This window comes from Notamacropus eugenii, chromosome 1, assembly GCF_028372415.1.
Source record: "Notamacropus eugenii isolate mMacEug1 chromosome 1, mMacEug1.pri_v2, whole genome shotgun sequence".
In the NCBI taxonomy this organism is placed as follows: Eukaryota; Metazoa; Chordata; class Mammalia; order Diprotodontia; family Macropodidae; genus Notamacropus; species Notamacropus eugenii.
Window position 1 is genome coordinate 54,238,264 of NC_092872.1, and position 20,261 is coordinate 54,258,524.

The following is a 20,261-nucleotide window of genomic DNA, read 5'->3' on the forward strand; positions in this document are numbered from 1 at the left end:
TTACAGGAAGAAATAGATAGCAAAACTATACTAGTGGGGGAGGGGGCAGCTAGGTGGTGCAGTGGATAGAGCACCAGTGCAGGAGTCCTGACCTGAGTTCAAATCTCACCTCAGACACTTGGCACTCAGTAGCTATGTGACCTTGGGCAAGTCACTTAACCCCAATTGCCTCATCCTGGGTCATCTCCAGTCATCCTGATGAATATCTGGTCACTGGATTCAGATGGCTCTGGAGGAAAAGTGAGGCTGGTGACTTGCACAGCCCTCTCTCACTCAAAACAAAGTCAAGTGCAAGTCATGTTATTATTTCTCTGATGGCATGGTCTTCTTTGGCAACAAAGGATGAATGCACACACACACACACACACACACACACACACACACACACATACACACTAGTAGGGGACCTCAACCTCCCCCTCTATGAACTTGATAAATCTAACCTCAAAATAAACAAGAAAGAAGTTAAGGAGGTGAATAAAACTCTGGATAAGAGAAAATTGAATGGGAATAGAAAGGAATATACTTTTTATCAGTAGTACATGGCACATATACAAAAATTGACCATGTACTAGGACATAAAAACCTCACAATCCAGTGCAGAAAGGCAGAGATAGTCAATGCATACTTCTCAGATCATAATGCAATAAAAATTATATGTAATCAAAGGTCATGGAAATATAAACCAAAAACTAATTGGAAACTAAACAATCCAATCCTAAAGAATGAGCAGGTTAAACAACAAATTATAGAAACAATCAACAACTTCATTCAATAGAACGACAATAATGAGACAACCTACCAAATCTCATGGGATACTGCAAAAGCACTTCTTGGGGGAAGTTTTATATTATTGAATGCCTACATGAATAAAATAGAGAAAGAGGAGATCGATGAATTGAGGATGCAGCTGAAAAAACTCAAAAAAAAAAAAAACCAAATTGAAAATCCCCAAGTACATACCAAATTAGAAATATTGAAAGCCAAAGGAGAGATTAACAAAATTGAGAAAACTATTGAACAAATAAATAAAACTAAGACTTGTTTTTATGAAAAAACCAATAAAATTGATAAACTTTTCATCAATTTGATTAAAAAAAAGAAAGAAGGAAACCAAGTTACCGATATCAAAAATGAAAAGGATGAATTAACTTCCAGTGAGGAAGAAATTAAAACCATAATTAGAAATTACTTTGCCCAATTGTATGCCCATAAATTTGATAATCTAAATGAGATAGATGATTATTTTAAAAAATATAAATTGCCCAGATTAACAGAAGAGGAAGATGAGTACTTAAATAACCCCATCTCAGAAAAGAAAAGTGAACAAGCCATCAATGAACTCCCTAGGAAAAAATCTCCAGGGCCAGATGGATTTACAAGTGAATTCTATCAATCATTTAAAGAACAGTTAATTCTAATACTATATAGACGATTTAGGAAAATTGCTGAAGAAGGAGTCCTACTGGATTCTTTTTATGATACAAATATGGTGCTGATACCTAAACCAGGAAGAGTCAAAACAGAGAAAGAAAATTATAGACCAATTTCTCTAATGAATATAGACGCAAAAATTTTAAATAAGATATTAGCAAAAAGAATACAGCAACTTATCATGAGAATAATACATTATGATCAGGCAAGATTTATTCCAGGATTGCAGAGCTGGTTCAATATTAGGAAAACTATCAGCATTATTGATCATATCAACAACAAAACTAACAGAAACTACATGATTATTTCAATACATGCAGAAAAAGCTTTTGACAAAATACAACACCCATTCCTATTGAAAACACTGGAAAACATAGGAATAAATGGAATTTTCCACAACATAATAAGCAGTATCTACCTAAAACCATCAACAAGCATTTTATGCAATGGGGACAAACTAGATACATTTCCAATAAGAGCAGCATTGAAACAAGGATATCCACTATCACCACTGTTATTCAAAATGGTATTAGAAATGCTAGCTGTAGCAATAAGAGAAGAAAAAGAAATTGAAGGAATTAGAATAGGCAAAGAAGAAACTAAGTTATCCCTCTTTGCAGTTGATATGATGATATACTTAGAGAATCCCAGAGAATCAAGTAAAAAACTACTTGAAATAATGAACAACTTTGGCAAAGTTGCAGGTTACAAAATAAACCCACATAAATCATCTGCATTTCTAACAAATTGAAAATCCTCAAGTAAATATCAAATTAGAAATGCTGAAAACTAACAAAGCCCAACAACAAGAGAAAGAAAGAGAAATTCCATTTAAAGCTACAGTAGACACTATAAAATATCTGGGAGTTTACCTGCCAAAACAAACCCAGGGACTATATGAACACAATTACAAAACGCTTTTTGCACAAATAAAGTCAGATCTAAGTAAGTGGAAAAATATCAGTTGCTCATGGGGAGGCTGAGCTAATATAATAAAAACGACAATTCTATCTAAATTAATTTACCTATTCAGTGCCATACCAATCAAACTACCAGATAATTATTTTCTAGAGCTAGAAAAAATAACATCAAAATTCCTCTGGAAGAACAAAAGGTCCAAAATATCAAGGGAACTAATAAAAAGAAATGCTAGGGAAGGTGGCCTAAACCTACCAGATCTCAAATTGTATTATAAAGCAGCAATCATCAAAACCACTTGGTACTGGCTAAGAAACAGAGGGGTAGACCAGTGTAATACGTTAGGTATTCAAGACACAGTAGCTAATGAATATAGCAATCTATTATTTGATAAACCCAAGGATTCCAGTTTCTGGGATAAGACCTCACTGACAAAAATTGCTGGGAAAACTGGATAACAGTGTGGCGGAAATTGGGCATAGACCAATGCCTGACACTGTACACAAGAATAAAGTCCAACTGGATACATAATCTAGGTACAAAGATTGATACTATAAACAAATTAGGGGAGCAAGGAATAGTGTATTTGTCAGATTTATGGAGAATGGAGAAATTTATGACCCAACAAGAGATAGAGAACATTATGAAGTGCAAAGTGGATAATTTTGATTGCATCAAATTGAAAAGTTTTTGCACAAACAAACCCAGTGCAACCAAGATTAGGAGGGAAGCAGAAAACTGGGAAAGAATTTTTGCAACTAGTGTCTGTGATAAAGGTCTCATTTCTAAAATATATCAAGAACTGAGTTAAATGTACAAATACAAGTCCTTCCTCAATTGATAAATGGTCAAAGGATATGAACAGGAAATTTTCAGAGGAAGAAATTAAAGCTATCTATAATCATATGAAAAAATGCTCCAAATCACTATTGATTAGAGAGATGCAAATTAAAACAGCTCTGACATACCATATCACATCTATCAGATTGGATTATGTGACAAAACAGGAAGATGATAAATGCTGGAGAAGATGTGGGAGAGTTGGAACACTAATTCATTGCCGGTGGAACTGTGCACTGATCCAACCATTCTGGAGAGCAATTTGAAACTATGCCCAAAGGGTTACAAAAATGTGCATACCCTTTGATCCAGCAATATCACTTCTGGGACACTATCCCAAAAAGATCATAGAAATGGAAAAGGGTCCCACATGCATAAAAATATTTATAGCAGCTCTTTTTGTGGTGGCCAAAAACGGGAAATCAAAGGGATGCCCATCAATTGGGAAATGGCTGAATGTGGTATATGAATATAATAGAATACTATTGTGCTATGAGAAACAATGAACAGGAAGACTTCAGAGAAGCCTGGAAAGACTTATTTGAACTGATGCTGAGTGAAAGGAGCAGAACCAGGAGAACTTTATACACAGGAACAACCACACAGTGTGTGAGGAATTTTTCTGGTAGACTTAGTACTTCATTGAAATGCATGGACTTAAAAAATTTCCAATGGACTCTTGAGGCAAAATGCCTTCCACATCCAGAAAAAGAACTATGGAATTGGATTGCAGATAGAAACAGATAATTTCTTGAAAGATGTTGTCCAGGCACTTCATGGCTTTCAGGTAGTCCAATAATTCTTAAATTATCTCTGCTGGATCTATTTTTCAGATTATTTGTATTTCCAATGAGATATTTTACACTTCTGTTTTTTTCATTCTTTTGATTTTGTTTGCCTGATTATTGATATCTCGTAGAGTCATTAGCTTCCACTATTCTAATTTTTAAGGAACTATTTTCTTCAGTTAACTTTTGTACCTCCTTTTCCATTTGGTCAATTCTACTTTTTAAGGAGTTTTTTTTTCTTCAGTCAATTTTTGTCCTTCCTTTTCTAAGTTGTTAACTCTCTCTTACATAACTCTCTTTTTCCATTTTTTTTCTGCCTCTCTTACTCGATTTTCAAAATATTTTTTGAATTCTTCCAGAAAGACTTTTTGGGCTGGAGAACAATCCATATTCCCCTTTGAGGTTTTACATGTGGAGTGTTTTTGACATTGTTTTCCTCTCCTGAGTTTGTGTTTTGACCTTCCCTGTTGCCATAGTAGCTTTCTATAGTCAGAGTTATTTTCTGGTTTTTGCTCATTTTTAGCCTACTTTGTTGCTTTTGAAGTTGAGCTCTGCTCTTGGGATCCTGGGGGCACTGTCCCAAACTGAGCCAGGACCAAGGGGCCACAGTTGCTGATCTGTGTTATGGCTAAGAATCTTCTGCTGGCTTGTCTGCACTGGGCTGCATTCCTCTTCTACCCAAGTCAGTCAGACCTTTCTTGAAGTGCTTCTAAGTTATCTTAAACCAGGAAATTGTTTCAGTCCATCTTTTTGTAGGTTCTGTTGCTCCAGAATACATTTAGAGGTTTGATTTAAAATTGTTTCCAAGGGAAATGAAGGAGAGCTCAGGCAATTTCTTAGCTTTTCTCTGCCATCTTGGCTCCACCCTGTTTTTAAAATTTTTGAGAAATTTTATTGCTTGATATTTTGAAATATGGTATTTGAATTATTTGTTTCTTTGGCTTTTTATGGGACGCCAATAATTCCCAGTTGTCTCATAAACTCTGTCTTCTAGCTCCATTACCATAGTTTTTTTCTCTTTTGATGATTTTATCAGTGTATTATGCTTTCAGTACAGACTCTGTCCACTCATGTAGATTGGCTACTTATTGGTAACTGATAGTTTTATCACATTGTCTGGGATGATGAGAGGTTAAGTGACTTGCCCATGGTTACAAAGTTAGTATATGTCAGAGCAAAGATTTTAATTCAGGCCTTCCTGTCTCTGTGGTTGGCTTTCTAACGATCATCCCATGTTATCTCTCACCTTAATTTGTAGATAATCTTCTGGTGATTTGATTTTTAAAATTTCTTCTTATGTCTGCATTTTTTACTTCCACCAGGCCATTCTTTTCCTCAGACAATGTCATTAAAATATTCCACTGACTATTCTAAGCTATCAAGTCTTATGCATTCCCCTTTCTTTTTCAATTCTTTCAATGACTTTATAAGTATTTTTATTCAAGCCAGATCCTTCTTCATGTCTTAAGAGTTTCTTAACTGCCCTACAGGTTCTTATGACAGATCTATTTTTTTTGTTTTGGAATGTGTTGTTGTTTTATATTTGTGTGTATGTATTTATTTTCCTTCTGAAGATTTCTCACTTTCCCTATCCCATATTTCTCACCATGTGGGGACTTTTCCTCCCTTACTCTTTTGCTTACTAATTTTTGTTTTTTGTTATTCTGAATTTGACAAACATCAACACTAGAATTGCCATGTGCAAAGATCAAAAAAGAGGATTGTATATGAAGCCATGAATCTCTATTACATGCAACTTACTTTGTAAAATACATATATATGTATTATAAATCCAACATTTATTTCAAAACTGTCCTGCTTGTTTATAACTCCAGCTGAACTTCTTTCTGTTCTCTTCTGTGCCTTTTTAAATGCACAAAAGCATCTAAAATGCTTCAGTGACTATATTTCCTTTCCCGTTTTTTTTTGGCTATCACTATCACTTGTCCCTTTCTGTCTGCCAAATCATTCCCCCTTAAAAAACAAACAAAAACCCCCTCTCCCTTGTGACAAGTAAACATAGTCAAGCAAAACAAATCCACACATTGTTCATGTTTGACAACGTCATCTCATCTGTCTTGCAAAGTCTATCACAATTCTGTCAGGGGAAGAGAATCCCATTGGTCAGAATTCTGGTGTCTTTCACTATTGTTTTCTTTACAGTGTTATCATTATACAAAAGATCATTCTGTTTCTGCTCACTTCACTTTGTATCGGTTCCTATAAGTATTCCCAGATCTCTCTGAATTCACCCCTTTATCAATACTTATGAAATAAAATTTCTTTATATTCATATACTATATTTTATGCAGCCATTTACCAATTGAGAAGCACCCCTTTAGTTCTTTGTTATAATAAAAAATACTGTTTTAAATCTTTTTGTACATTGTGATCTTTTTCATTTTTCTTTGATCTCTTTGGACATAGATAACTAGCAGTGGTTTCACTGGATCAAAGAGTATGCAGAGGTTGATGACTTTGGGGGCATCATTCCAAACTGCTTTTCAGAAAGTTTGAACCAATTTGTAGCTTCACCAAAAGTGCATTAGTATGACTGCCCTATTAAAGAATTATCATTTCTCTTTATCATCATCTTTGATAATCTAATGGGTGAGAGGTGGAACCTCAGAGTTGTTTTAATTTATATTTCTTAGGGGAGGAGGGGAAGTTGAAAGCAAATGATAGTGATGACAAAAATAAGAAGGAAGAATTGAAACATTTAAAAAAATAAGAAAAGAACTTAGAGGATGATGAACAAGGATAGCTTTGAAACAAACACTGAATCTGCTACTTTCTTAAGTGAGCTGTTCATAATAGATATTTGGAGTTATATACACAATTCTCTTTTTTGTTTTTGCATATGGAAATATTCATATTACTTACTGCTTGCAAAGTTCAGAAAGATAAAAATTATTTTAAAATAGAATAAGAATCCATTCTAGACAAAATAATTTGTATTTCTCATTATTAGTGATTTTAAATATTTTTGTATTAAATTTCTTCCCTTGAGAAGGTGATTCATGCCCTTTGGTCATTTATGTATTGGAGAATGTCTCTTGTTTATATATGTTTTAACATATGCAAACATAGTTAAACATAGTTTCATGTACATACATACAAAATTACACATATTGAATATTGGACTTTTATGAGAGACACTAATTATAAAGATTTTTTTCCTTCCTGTTATCCTTCTCATTTTAACTGCATTCATTTTTATATAGAAGCTTTCCAATTTTAAGTGGTCAAGATGGCTCATTTTATTTCCTGCAAGCCTATCAGCTATTTGGTCAAGAACTCTCTATTGTGAAAAATACCTCTTTCCCTGCTCCTCTAATTTGTTTATGTTGATCACGATATGACCTTTTATAACTAGGTCACTATCAATCTGGATATATTGCGATATAGTATGAAGTTTTGGTCTAAATCTAATTTCTGCCAGACTTCTTTCTAGTTTTCCCAGGCATTTTGGTTACTTAGATTTTACTCCACTAGGCAGAATTTGTGGTTTACTGAACTACGTTATCAAATTATGTTACTGTAACACCCTGTTAAAATCATTAGCTCATTTAAGCCTAAGGTGAATATTATAGCCTGTAATGTCCATGTGGTTCCCTCTTCTTTGGCTTTAGGGAATTTTAGATGAAAAGATATGAATTTAATCAAAATCACCCCAGACCCTTGGTTAGAAAAATTCCCAACATTTAGTCAATCCCTTACTTGTTTGTTTTGGGGGCAAAATTTTTTTTGGGGGGGGGGGCGTTGCTGGAATTGATTGGGTAACAAAAAAAAACCAGATTATGTTATAATGTCTGTGCATAGACAGGCACTGGGGGGGAATTTGAGGGAAAGAATCAACCTCTTTTGGGACTTTCTTCAGCCTTGGTCTTCTCCTGTAGAGCCAAAATCCTTCTTAATATCTCTCTTCTCTACCACATCTTAGTCTTATCTCTCCTCCTCAGAGATGTGTTAGAGCAAAACACCTGCTCCAATTATTTGAATAACTACAGTTCTTTAGCTTCACAACTTATAGAGGACTCCTGCAAAAATTCTTTCCATCCTTCCTTCCTTCCTTCCTTCCTTCCTTCCTTCCTTCCTTCCTTCCTTCCTTCCTTCCTTCCCTGCTAATTAATGCTAACAGCAGATTTCACTGGAAGAATCCTAGGACCACTAAAGGGGGCACATGGGAGCAAGTTTAAATGTTTCTAACAGCTGCTTTTGGTGGTATGGAGGTGGGGTGGAATCCACTCTCCCTCTATTAAATCTTGGCTAATAATTCAAATTAAGGTATCATTTTATCACTTACATGCAAGGTAAGATTACTCCAGTTTCAAAATGACCACTTCGTCTGTAAGGTAATAGACTCACAGAACACAAAATGTCAGAAATGAAAGGGCCTTTAGAAATCATGGAAAATGGAAGAGGTACCATAAATTGGAGGACAAATGTTTTTACTTTAAAAAAAAAGAGAACAGTTTTCCAACTATATTTCACTGAGCTTGGTTTCAATCCTGGAAAACTTCTTGAAATTATCATTAAAGAGATGGTTGGAGAATAAATTAGAAAAGGAGACCATGATTACAAATAATTAGCATGATTTCATTAAGAACAAGTCATGGGAAACTAACTTCATTTCCTTTTTTGACAGGATTACTAAACATGTACAGGAGGAGAAGTCTATGGATATAGTTTGCCTAGACTTTACCAAAGCTTTTGATAAAGTATGTCATACTATTCTGGAAATTGAGCGATGTGGCTACATGATAATACAATCAGATGGATATAGAACTTGTGGGTGGTCATAGTTCCATATTCTAAAGCTATTCTATCCTAACCTCTCTGTTGGCCTACAGTTTTACATCTCCAACTGCCTTTCAGATATCTCAAAGTGGATATCAAACAGGAGGTATCTTAAAGTAAACATGTTCAAAAAAGATGACCGGTTGGTCATCTTTCCCCCTAAACCCTTCCTGCCTCCTAGTCCCTCAGGCTCAAAATCCAAGTGTCATCCTTTACTCCTCACTATCTCTCAGCCCCCATACCTAATATGTTGTCAAGGCCTGCCGATTTCACCCCTTCTTTCCTCCGACACTGCCACCACCCTGGTGCCAGGCCTCCTGACATCACAGCTGGATTATTGTATTAGCCTGTTAGAGGCTCTCCCTCTCTCAAGTCTCTGCCCATTCCCATTCAGCCTCTCTTCAGCCACCAAAGTGATATTCCTGAAGTGCAGGTCTGACCATGTCATTCCCCTACTAAAAAAAAAAAAACCCATACCAGCAAAACCCAAAAAACCTCCCAATAACTCCAGTGGCTCCCTTTTGTCTCCAAGATCAAATACAAAATCCTCTGTCATTCAAAGCTCTTCGTAATCTAGTCTCCGACCTTTCCAGTCTTATTTTTCAAGCCAGTGGCACTGGCCTCTCAGTTCCAGGCATTTTCGATGGCTGTCCCTCATGCCAGGAAAGCTCTTCCTTTTCATTTCTACCTACTAGCTTCCCTGGCTTCCTTTAAGACCCAACTAAAATCCCATCTTCTGTAGTAAACTTTTCCGAACTTCTCTCAATTCTAGCGCCTTCCCTCTCAATCATTCCCGACTTAAATAGCTTGTGGGTATATAGCTTGTTTGTACGTATTTGTTTGTTTGTTTCCTTCATTAGATCATAAGTTTCTTGAGGGCTGACTGTTTTCTGCCTTATTTTTGTATCTGGAGTGCTCAGCACAGTGTCTGGCATATAGTAGGTACTTAATGTTTATTGACTGACAATATCAACATAGCAGGTCTCCAGTAAAGTATCCCAGGAATCTCTTCTCGGCCCCGTGCTGTTTAATATTTTTATCAGTGTTATTAGGTAAAGGTATAATAAATAATTCTTTAAATCTGTAAATGACTCAAAGTTGGGACAGTTAACACCCTGTGAAAAAGAACCAAAAAGGATGACAATAGCCTATTGGGCTGAATCCAGTAAGATGAAATCCAGTAAGGATAAATGTAGTCTTGCACTTGGGTATAAAAATACCAACTCTACAAATATGAAATGGGAGAGGCATGGATAGGCAGCAATTCTGAAAAGGATGTGGGGGTTTTAGTGGACAGTAAGTTCAATATGAGTAAGCACTGTAATAGGGCAGGCAAAAAACCCCCAAAACCTAATGCAATTCCACTGTATTCCAGTCTATTGGACCTCAACTGTATTACTGTCCCAGTTCTGGGTATCAGTTTAAGGATATTGATAAACTGCAGTGTTCTGAGGACAAACAGGGTGGTGAAGCCACCCAAGTGCATGACATATTACTATCAGTTGAAGGAGCTGGTTATGTTTAGCTGGGAGAAAAGAAGATTCAGGGGGACAGGATAGCTGTCTACCAATATCTGAAGGGCTGTTATGAAGTAATCATTCCTTAACAACATACTTCTCAGAGGGACCACCAACCAAAGGATTCTGCAGCTGAAGAGATAAAATGGGGGGCCAGGAGACAGGGAACTTCCCATGTATCTATATTACTGACTGTTGCTCCAATGAGCCAGGTCTCAAGCAAATGGAGAATATTTGTTCAGTCTAAGGGTAGGGGTGGGGGTATCCTTACCTTCTGGGAAAGGCGACTGTTCTGCCTCAGATACTTAACTGCTGTGTGACCCTGGGCACATCATTCTACCTCCCAGCCTCAGTTTCCTTTCTCAGGTGTACATTGGGGATTAGAAGAACACCTCCCTCCCAGGGTTGCTGTGAGAATCAAATGAGATAACATAGGTGATGCCCTTTGCAAATCTCAAAGTACTGTATGTGTTAACTACTTGCATGTTTTGCATGCTTCCCATATTTGCCCATGCAGTCCTTATGTGTTTCAGTGATAGCTGAAATAAAAGCTATCCCAAACGTGATGCCCATGTTTGTATATTGAGCACTTTTGGAGAAGGGGATTTTGTTACCCAGAGTTGGAGAGACTTAAGATATGAACCACACCTAAGCTTTATTTGGAAGATTTCTCTGAGATTTTGCTTCAAGGATCCATGTAACCCTGAATCTCTTAGGAAGCCACTGGGCTAAAAGTCATGCTTTGTCACGGGTAGAGGTGACCCAAGGACCTTCAAGGCCATGCCAGCAGAGTCCCAGTCTTGGTAGGTCTTATGCAGCTGGAAACACTTCTGGTATGGATAGAGTTCTTGCAAGGAAAAAAAGTATCATCTTCAAACATTGTTCCAAACAGAAATATCTGCCAAGGGCACTAAGAACTCTAGAGTCTTGAGGAGGTGGTGAGAATGGTCTGGATAAGGAGTTCTTAATCTTTTTGAGTGCTGGACCCCTTTCCCTGAATAATGTTTTAGAAATGGTTTTTCTCTAGTTCACCTTAGCTTGATTCAAGATGCAATTTGAACATGGCTTTTTTCAAGAGGTTATGCATTTCAGTTGATATGCTAAAAGCAATCAAAACATTAAATGTAGAACCAAAGCGTTTTCAAAATTAAAATACTTGTGACCACAAAAAATGTGCCACATGGATTTGTGACTCAGTTACTCTCTATTGAAATTGGCTTCAGTGAGAGCCCCAGTTGCATTAGGCTTAACAAACATCACACCTGGGGTCTCACTATAAAAATCACCGTATTGGTTCAGATACGCTCCATCCAGATCAGCTGTTTCACATGAAGACTTCAAAACTTTTTCCCCCTAGTCATGGATTGCTCTATATCACTTTATGGTTTTTAAAAAAATATCTACATTTGTATTTTTAATAGGCAACAATATTCTGGGGAATACTATAATTTATCTAGTCATTTTCCAGTGGTTGGATATATAGTTTATAGTTTCTCATTATTAAAAGTAAAGCAACTATGACTAAAAAAAATAAAAATCAAATGCATTAAAGTACATAGGATTACAAAAGAAGTCAGCTGCATGAAAAAGTTATCAAACTCTTATTTTGTTTAGTTGTCTTCGTTTTGAGTTGGGGTTTTCTTGGCAAAGTACTGCAGGGATTTGCTATTTCCTTCTCCAGTTCATTTCACAGATGAGGAACTGAGGCAAACGGTGAAGTCGCCCAGGTTCACGCAGTCAGTGTCTGAGGCTGAATTTGAACTCAGGGAGATGCCTTCCTGATTCCCAGCCCAGTGCTGTATCCACTGCATCACTTAGCTGTCCTATCAAAATATAATTTTTTTCAAAATGTTCACAGACTCCAAGTTAAGAACGCCTGGCCTGGAGTAGACTTTGTCAGATATAATCATATCAATTTAAGGAAGTGAGGCAAGTGTGAAGCTCTCCATACACTTGGTCCCTTACAAGGGTCCCAAGGAGTTATCTTGCAGCAGGCACTGCTACCTTTCCATTGCAGTGGCATGTTGATTGGGGCAAATGAAAGAAAATAAGATAATTCAACGACCTAGAGTCCTCAATAGAAAAATGAAGGCCTTGGCTTTGGATCTGCCCTGTTCACTCACCATTCTGACTCCATGCCTAGTTCTTGTTCTCATACCTGTGCTCTCATCCCATTACTGTGTTTGGTCAGGTGGACTGTCCCAGGTCATGTTGTAAGCCACCACATACCATCGTGTCCATGCAATTTCATGTCACCCCACCAGCCACATGTTGACACATAACAACGCTATTACATGTTGCGTGACATCGCTGGGTGTAAAATGCATAAAAATCTTCCACATCCCCTCTGTGATAAAATATTTGAAAATATAAAAGCAACAGTGCAGGCCTCAAACTCACAGCTATAGTGACCTTGCTTCTATTGCTCGTTCGACCAATAACTATACCTTGTGTTTTACTGTACCATACTTCAGAGTGGAAAAATGCTTTTCATCTACTCTCATTTACCATTACTGGTGTTAACATAGCACTTACAGAGCATTAATATATGCATTTATATAGCACTTTGTTAAGGTATAAGATTCATAGAGAGCTTTACATAATCCAATTTGATCACATAATCCTTGGGATATCATAGAATTAGAAGGGGGAGAGATATTAGAATCAATATAGTTTGACCCCTAATTTTCCAGAGAAGCAAACTGAGGTCCAGAGAGGTTAAGTAAGTTGCCCAAGGTCACACAGCTGGTAAGTAAAAGAGAAGATCAGCATCTCTGCTTGGTGCGACTCATGCATTTCCCCTTTGGAGATAATGAGGGTAAGGTGTTTTGTACCTATAGAGAACTGCACTAGCACGGGTTGTTACTCTCTGGAGAAGCAGGAGGAGAAACATGGGGTGACGAGTCAGAAGGGCTGAGTTCCCCTCCTGGGTCTATCACTGACTTGCAAGTCACTTCATGTCCTGGAGTATGAGTTTCCTTATGTGGGGCAGGACTGCTAATATCATCATCACTTTTGGAATGCCAACAGATTTTGGGAGAACAAGCATGCTGGACCCCAGCCACACCATAAACACACACAGTCACCCACTTCCCTCCAAAGAAAAAGAGCAGGGTCCAGCCATGGATAGTAACAGCTTTTAATCGGACAGGAATCGGTGCATCATTGACGACCACATTGGTCACCTCTCTTCGGCATTTCTTTCACATACCAGGGGCCCAGGAACCTTATCTGGAAGTCGCTTTCCTTGGGGGTGGGGGATGTTAAAGCATGGTCAGTGCTTTTATTTTTGTCTGTTTGCTTGTTGGTTTTTGTTTTGTCTTTAAGCTTTTCCCGGCGAGTCGTATTTACATTTACAGTACCTCTTAGTGATCAACAGAAAACGAGAAGGCTGCGTGTCACCAGGGACACGTGACCCCAGGCGGAGAAAGGCTGAGCTTCAGTATTTATATATTTGTACATATATATATATATTTAATGTGTATACACAGATACAGTTTTCTCTCTTGAAAGTATTAAAAAATTGATCAACCTTCAGTCTATAAAAAATACCTACTCTACAAGATAGAAAAATCTCTCCTTCCAGGATATACTGATTTACACCCAAAGCTTTTCCAAAAATGTACGAGGCAACATCTTGAATCTTGGTGGGAAAGGAAGGGTGTGCACACATACCCATACTCACAGGAGGGGGAAGGACTGATTAGAAACAGGACAGGTTTGAGAAAGGGAAGCAGAGAAGGCCTCATGGCTCCATGCTCAGATTCAGGACTAGGTGCAATCAGTCTCCCCTGTGGAGTCTGTGGAGTCTCCAGAGGGAACATGCCAAAGCAGCAGGTTATCTGGTGGCAAACTCATGAAAAGTCTCAAGGAATCTGGAAGCACAGCCCAACCCAGGCCAGTGGTGGGGGTGGAGAGTGGGGAGTAGGGAAGCAGGCGAAGGAAATAAAATGGAAGGAGGGAAATGGAAGAGACCCAGTAAAGGAAGAATTAAGGGAGGGGGAATTTTTAAAAAGTACATTTCACAAATATTCAGGGATGATACTTTTCCATTCATCTTTTGCCTTTGGAATGCCACTGTCAACTACTCCCAGTCATCCATCACTTTCTAAGGCAGGGATCTGATCAACTCTGGTCTCCCCCTCATCTTGCCAAAAGACACACCGTGGTGAAGGAACAAGAACAAAAACCAACAACATGGGGGACAGGTGAGGAGGAAACCCAGTTCAGAGAGTTACCTGCCTGTTTTATGGCACCTTAAAGTACATAACACAAAGCCCAGAAAAGTCCCCACTTCTCCTGTGGGGCAGATGTGGAAAGATTACTCTGTAAATCAGACATGGGTGTGCTCCTCAAGCAGCAGTGGCTGTGGCTGCTCTACAAGCAGCAGGATAATGCGCACTAGTCAGTGCCTCTTCAAGGCATGTGTCAGTGAGATCCTAAGCCTTGCTGAGAGGCCAGAGTCTTATCATTTGACTGTCTGGAGACTCAAAAGTCAAAAGAAGATCCTACAAGCCAGCCACTTTCACCTAGGAGTGGATCTCAGATGGCCCTCTCTGAGCCTTTTTGTATTTAAAAAACAATTGAGCCATGATTAATGGTAAAGTGTCCAATGTCACAGGGAGGGGGGGTTGTGGGAAATCTAATCTCCTAAATATTGGAAGTTAATTTCCAATGAATTCTCTATCTTTCCACCACCATCAATCCACTGGAATGCTGGAGAAGGCTGAATCTCTCACGTTACTATTATCTGGGGGATATCACAGTACTTAAGAGTATTCAAACCAGTAGAATGGAGGTATTCTCTCTCCTATTTTGAAGAAAAAGAACTAAATATAAAACCAAAAACCTATTCTCTCAAATGATTTTAAGAGGAATACAAGCTTCATATCATAGTAATAGTGAAGGTGAGCTGGAGAAGGGTAATTCTGTATAGTTTCAAAATATTACTAACAGAGCCTGCCCCAAAAGGGTTATTGCAATAAGCCACACCTGCCCCCAAGAAGATCTCAGCTATCAGGGTCTGAAAGGATTCCTGACTAAATGCCAATAATCCTTGAATCCTGAACAGGATTCCATACTGACTCCTGAAGGTCCTCATGATAACATTTCTTTGTCTATACTACAGCAAGGGACAGGGTGAGGCAGAACCTTGGTTAAGGTGCGGCGTGCCCAATTTTTGCTGTGAGATACATGCCTGAGCAATTCTAAGGCTACACGGGCAAGGGGAAGTATGGGAAAGGAATTGGAGAGGGGGAATTTGCTACCAATCTGGTTTCAACAGCTGTAAACTATGCCTAGCTCTCCTCAATCTACCTCAAGAGAAAAAACAGGCCATTTACAAGAATTCATAACCACGTTTCTACTTTAACCCACTGTTCTATCCGGTCCCTTCTAATACGCTTTCATCAGCTGTAATTCAGTCTCATCCATCTCCTTCATGACTACAATTGTATTTGCTCAGAGCAGGGAAAAAGGAGCTGGGTACACAGCTGCAAACACACTTTTACATCTGGTGTGAAATAAAATCAACTTGACCTCAACTAGAAACTTCCTGGATCACATGTGTCACAGATGGGCTCAAAAAGAAGTCAGAATACACAGCGCATGTCTGAAGAGGAAGTCTAACAGCTTCCTTTCCCTTTTACTCTGCTAAAAATCAGCCAGTCACTTTCCAGGAATGTTCCTTGAAGTGTGGAGGCAGAAGCCAAGCAAGGCTTAAGGGAGGAACCCACCTGCACAAGCACCTTAGAAGCACTGAGTCAAAACATCCTTCACCTGCAGACCTGCCTGCACATCACCTGTGAGAGAGACTGGGCCCCAAAGAGCTGGAGGGAAGCGCAAGCGTTTCAGAATTTCAGTGGGCTTTGAGGGATTCAGAGTGGACTGGTTTGCTGGAGTCAGAAGGAATCTCTCTAGCTAGTCTATCTAACATGGCAAGATGCTTGGAGAACCTTTCTCTCTGGAGAGCGAAAGGAATCTGCCAGAAGAAAGGCAGAGAATCACATCACACTCGTGAAATCATTGCCTACTGCTCTAACCTCGTGCTGAGATGGTGCCACTGGCAGGGAGGCAGTTTCCCACCTTCTCCATCTTCCCCCTGCTTCCTATCCTGCTGGACTGCTTTCCCTTTCACCCGCTAAGTCAAGCAGGGGCAGTGCCCCAAACCAATGCTGCACCTGCTTTTCTCTCAATTGCTCTGGGGTGGTTCAGGCAATGGGATGTGATCCTCCTTGCCCCTGACGCAGATGAGACCTTAGTGGTCTGGAGAGCTTAGCAGGGCCTTCTGAAGCTCAGAGCAGCAAGGTCACACCAGGTCACCAGGATTGGCGGGGCAGCGTTTCATTCCTTTACTTCACTTCTAAGATAGAGGGGTTGGTTTCCATGATCGCCACAATGATTCTGTCAATATAGTCCTGGAGACGGAAGTTGATCTCTTCCTGTTTTTGAATTGCCTCCATCAGCTGCAGGGAAAATGAAGAAGCTGAGTTATTATGAGCATGGGGGATCAGGCTGTGACCCACAGTGGGTTATGGAGGATTTCAGGGGATTATTGAAGATGAGGGCTATGGAGGTCCAGATATTTATTTGGTGGAAGCTAGAACAGCAAATGGTACACCAGGCAACTAGTCCCAGCTTATCTTCCCTACCTCTTGAGCGTTCCTTGTCTCTGCCCAAAGGCCTTCAAGACTATACAGCTATGAAGACAACGGGAGCTGTGAAATACCCCAAAGTTGTCTGACAACACTAATTATAATGGTTGCTACGTATATAGCACTTGAAGCTTTACAAAGCATTTGACATTCGTTAACATAGTTGATTCTCAGAATAACCCTGTGGGGAAGCTACTATAAGTATTGTTAACCTCATTGTTTTCAAACGAGGCCTATCATTTAACTGGTAGAGAGAATTTCCAGTGAAGAACACAAGTTGGCAACTTTTCATCTTGACAATGAGAGAATCAGTGACTCGCCCAGGGTCACACAGCCAGTAGGGGGCAGAAGCAGGATTTAAACCCAGGTCCTCCTGGCTTTTCTCTCCACTAAGCCGCATTGATTCTCCTGACTTTATAGAGGAGGAAACCAAAGTTGGGAAAGGCATAAAGTGCCTGAGGTCACACTACCAGGAAGTGTCAAAGTCAGGATTCTCGGCCAAGTCTCTATGCGCTCCAAGTCCAGTTCTCTTCCACTCTACTACTCTGCCTCTATAAGATCGCTGAGCTTTGGGGAGGAGTTCTGGGGAGAGTGGTAAAGGGTACTAGGGAGAAATAGGAGTTTTACTGGATTTAAAAATGTTTAAGAATAGATTATTCTAAGTTATCCCCAAAGCATTTCATTTTCTTTCTTTCTCTAGTACATACACACATTCAACAAGGGTGTTCACAGCCAACCAAAATGATAAATTTATTTGGGTTTAAGACACCTCATCACTCAAACTCAGTGAAAATTTGAAGATGCAGAAGTCTTTGGGATTTTCATCCATGTTGATATCCCTGAGAAGTTTGGAAAAATATGACTTGGAAGCTGGCTGGCAGAAGAGGTTGAAAGGGGCCAAATAGCATCCTCTTCCACTCCAGCACTTTCATTTATACTCTCTTTTGCTCTTCTCCAACTGTTACACTGTTAACATGTAACGTTGGAAATCAGTCAGAAATGTAAGAAACTATACAAGACTGAAATTGGTGACCTCTAGTCTCCCATCTCCAGCTGTCACCAGACATCTTGAATTGGATGTCCCAGAGACACTTTAAATTCAATGTGTCTAAAACTGAACTCATTCTCTTTCCCCCCAAACATCCACATCTTCTTAACCTCCCTATTACTGTTGAGGGTACCACCAACCTCTCAAAACTAGCTGTTACCCTCTATCCTTCATTCTCTCTTACCCCAATCTGTATCTCATCCATTGCCAAGGCTCCTTGATGATTTTACCTTTATAACATCTCTGACATGTGATTCCTTCTCTTTGACACTGCCACCATTTTGGTGTAGGCCCTCATCACCTCATGCCTGGACTATACTGGCTATTTCCATGTCACAAGTCTCTCCCCCATTCCAGGTCATCCTCCACTTAGCTGTCAAATTGATCTCTCTAAGGTCATCCATTGTTCCCGACTCAATAAACTTCAGTTGCACCCTATCACTTCCTGGATCAAACATGAAACTCTGTCTTTGGCGTCCAAAGCCGTTCATAACTTGCCCCTCCTCTACTTTTCCAGTCTTCATACAGCTTACACTGTGCCATCCCCACCCCCCTCCCGTCCTCAACTCAAATCTATAATCTGGTGACAATGGTCTTCTTACTTTTCCCCAAACTAGACACTCAATCCTCCAACTCCAGGGCTTGGTTGTCTCCTACTCCTAGAATGCTCTCCCTCCTCATGTCGAACTCCCGGCTTCCTTCAAGTCTTTCAAATCCTGGTTAAAATCCCAGCTCCTACAGGAAGACTTCTCCAGTACCCCAAATGCTGGTGATCATCTCCAACTGATCCTGTCTCCATCTTGTCTGTACATGCTGTGTCCCCCATTAGACTATGAGCTCCTTGGAGGTAGGGTTGTCTTTTACCTTCCTCTGCATTCCCAGCACTGAGCAGTGCTTGGCACATAGTAGGTACTTAAATGGTTACTGACTGGTGATTTTCATGTAGCTCTAGCAGTTCCCATGTAAATGAAAGATCAAGACAAAGCTGCATCTTAAAATCATATTCATAAATTACATGAGACAGAAACACACATTGGACTGAAGACCAAGATTACAAATACCATCATCTAAGCTCCAACACTGTTAGTGAGTTTCAGTGGGAATGAACACAAGGCTACAGGATTTAGTGGAAGAAGCAATGGAATGGGATTTACAAAGCCTGAATTTTAGTCTCCTCTCAAGCATTACTGGCACTGAAACCTTGGGTAAATCACTTAACCTCTCTGAGGTTCAGGTTCCTCATCAGTAAAAGTGAGGGAATCAGACAATAATGCCACATGGTTTGATGTGAAGAGAAAGGGGCTGGACCTCCACAGGTGTATTTACAACACTGATTCACTACCTCATCACGTGAAACAGAGCTGATCTCAGCCGCCAGAGACTCGGAGAAAGAGGCGGAGAAGAGGTTCTTTGCTCCTTGGATGCTGAGGTTTATAATCTGCCCATTTAACTCATCGTTCTGCTCCTTTAGATTTCGATTATCCTGGTTATAAGAAAAACATTAAACCATTACTGGTGATACTATTTGAGGTACTGAGTCAATCCTGAAAGCATGTTTAACTGTACATCCTAGAGGGAAAGAAGTCCTGGGAAATTAACCAGTGATAGAACCGAGCCAGTACAAATGTAACTCTTTGGGTGAGTAATTTCCCTGAATATGGGTCAGATACTGTGTAGGGCAAAGAAGCTAGTAGGGTGTGTGTGTGTGTGTGTGTGTGTGTGTGCATGCGTGCATGCGTGTGTGTGTGTGTGTGAGAGAGAGAGAGAGAGAGAGAGAGAGAGAGAGAGAGAAAGAGAGAGAGAGAGAAAGAGGAAAAAAGAAGAGAAAGGAGGGACAAGTGAAGACAGACACTTCTACATAAGTTTTTACTGGAGATTCCTTCTTGTGTTTGCTGACAAAGCTCTGCTGGCCCTGCCTGCTCTAATACCTGCTTCAGCCTTCGGATTTCTTGCTCCAGCTCAGTCTCTCGTGTCCTGCTGTTGTATTCCTGGAGTCCTGTACTGCTGCTCCGGCCTCGTCTTTGCTCAGCTTCGAGCTTAAACAGCTGTAAGTGTTCTAACTGCTTCCTGAGGTCCTCAATCAGCTGTAAGGCAACCAAAAAGATGAATGTTTCATGCAAGACAAGAATCTAAAGGCCCATGGAGGCTTTACAGAGTGAATTCAAATAAACCTTGATTGGATTTATCTCTACTCATACTTTGCTTTGTATGTTGAATTTCCAGGGGTGAAAGATAAATGTTCCCCACTTCCACCCCAATACAG

General features: G+C 39.5%; 1 protein-coding gene across 4 annotated transcripts in view; it reads right to left on the reverse strand.

Moving 5' to 3' along the window:
• Window positions 1-13,420: 13,420 nt before the first annotated feature.
• RAB11FIP3 (RAB11 family interacting protein 3) overlaps window positions 13,421-20,261 on the reverse strand; it is a 153,915-nt gene continuing 147,074 nt past the window's right edge. For all 4 annotated transcript variants that reach the window (XM_072601714.1, XM_072601706.1, XM_072601720.1 and 1 more), the window contains 3 exons: window positions 19,927-20,082; window positions 19,341-19,481; window positions 13,421-16,761 (listed from right to left, as the gene is read on the reverse strand). In XM_072601714.1, coding sequence (XP_072457815.1) covers window positions 16,648-16,761; window positions 19,341-19,481; window positions 19,927-20,082 — 411 coding nt within the window. In that variant the 3' untranslated portion in view covers window positions 13,421-16,647. The remainder of the gene's footprint in view (window positions 16,762-19,340; window positions 19,482-19,926; window positions 20,083-20,261) is intronic.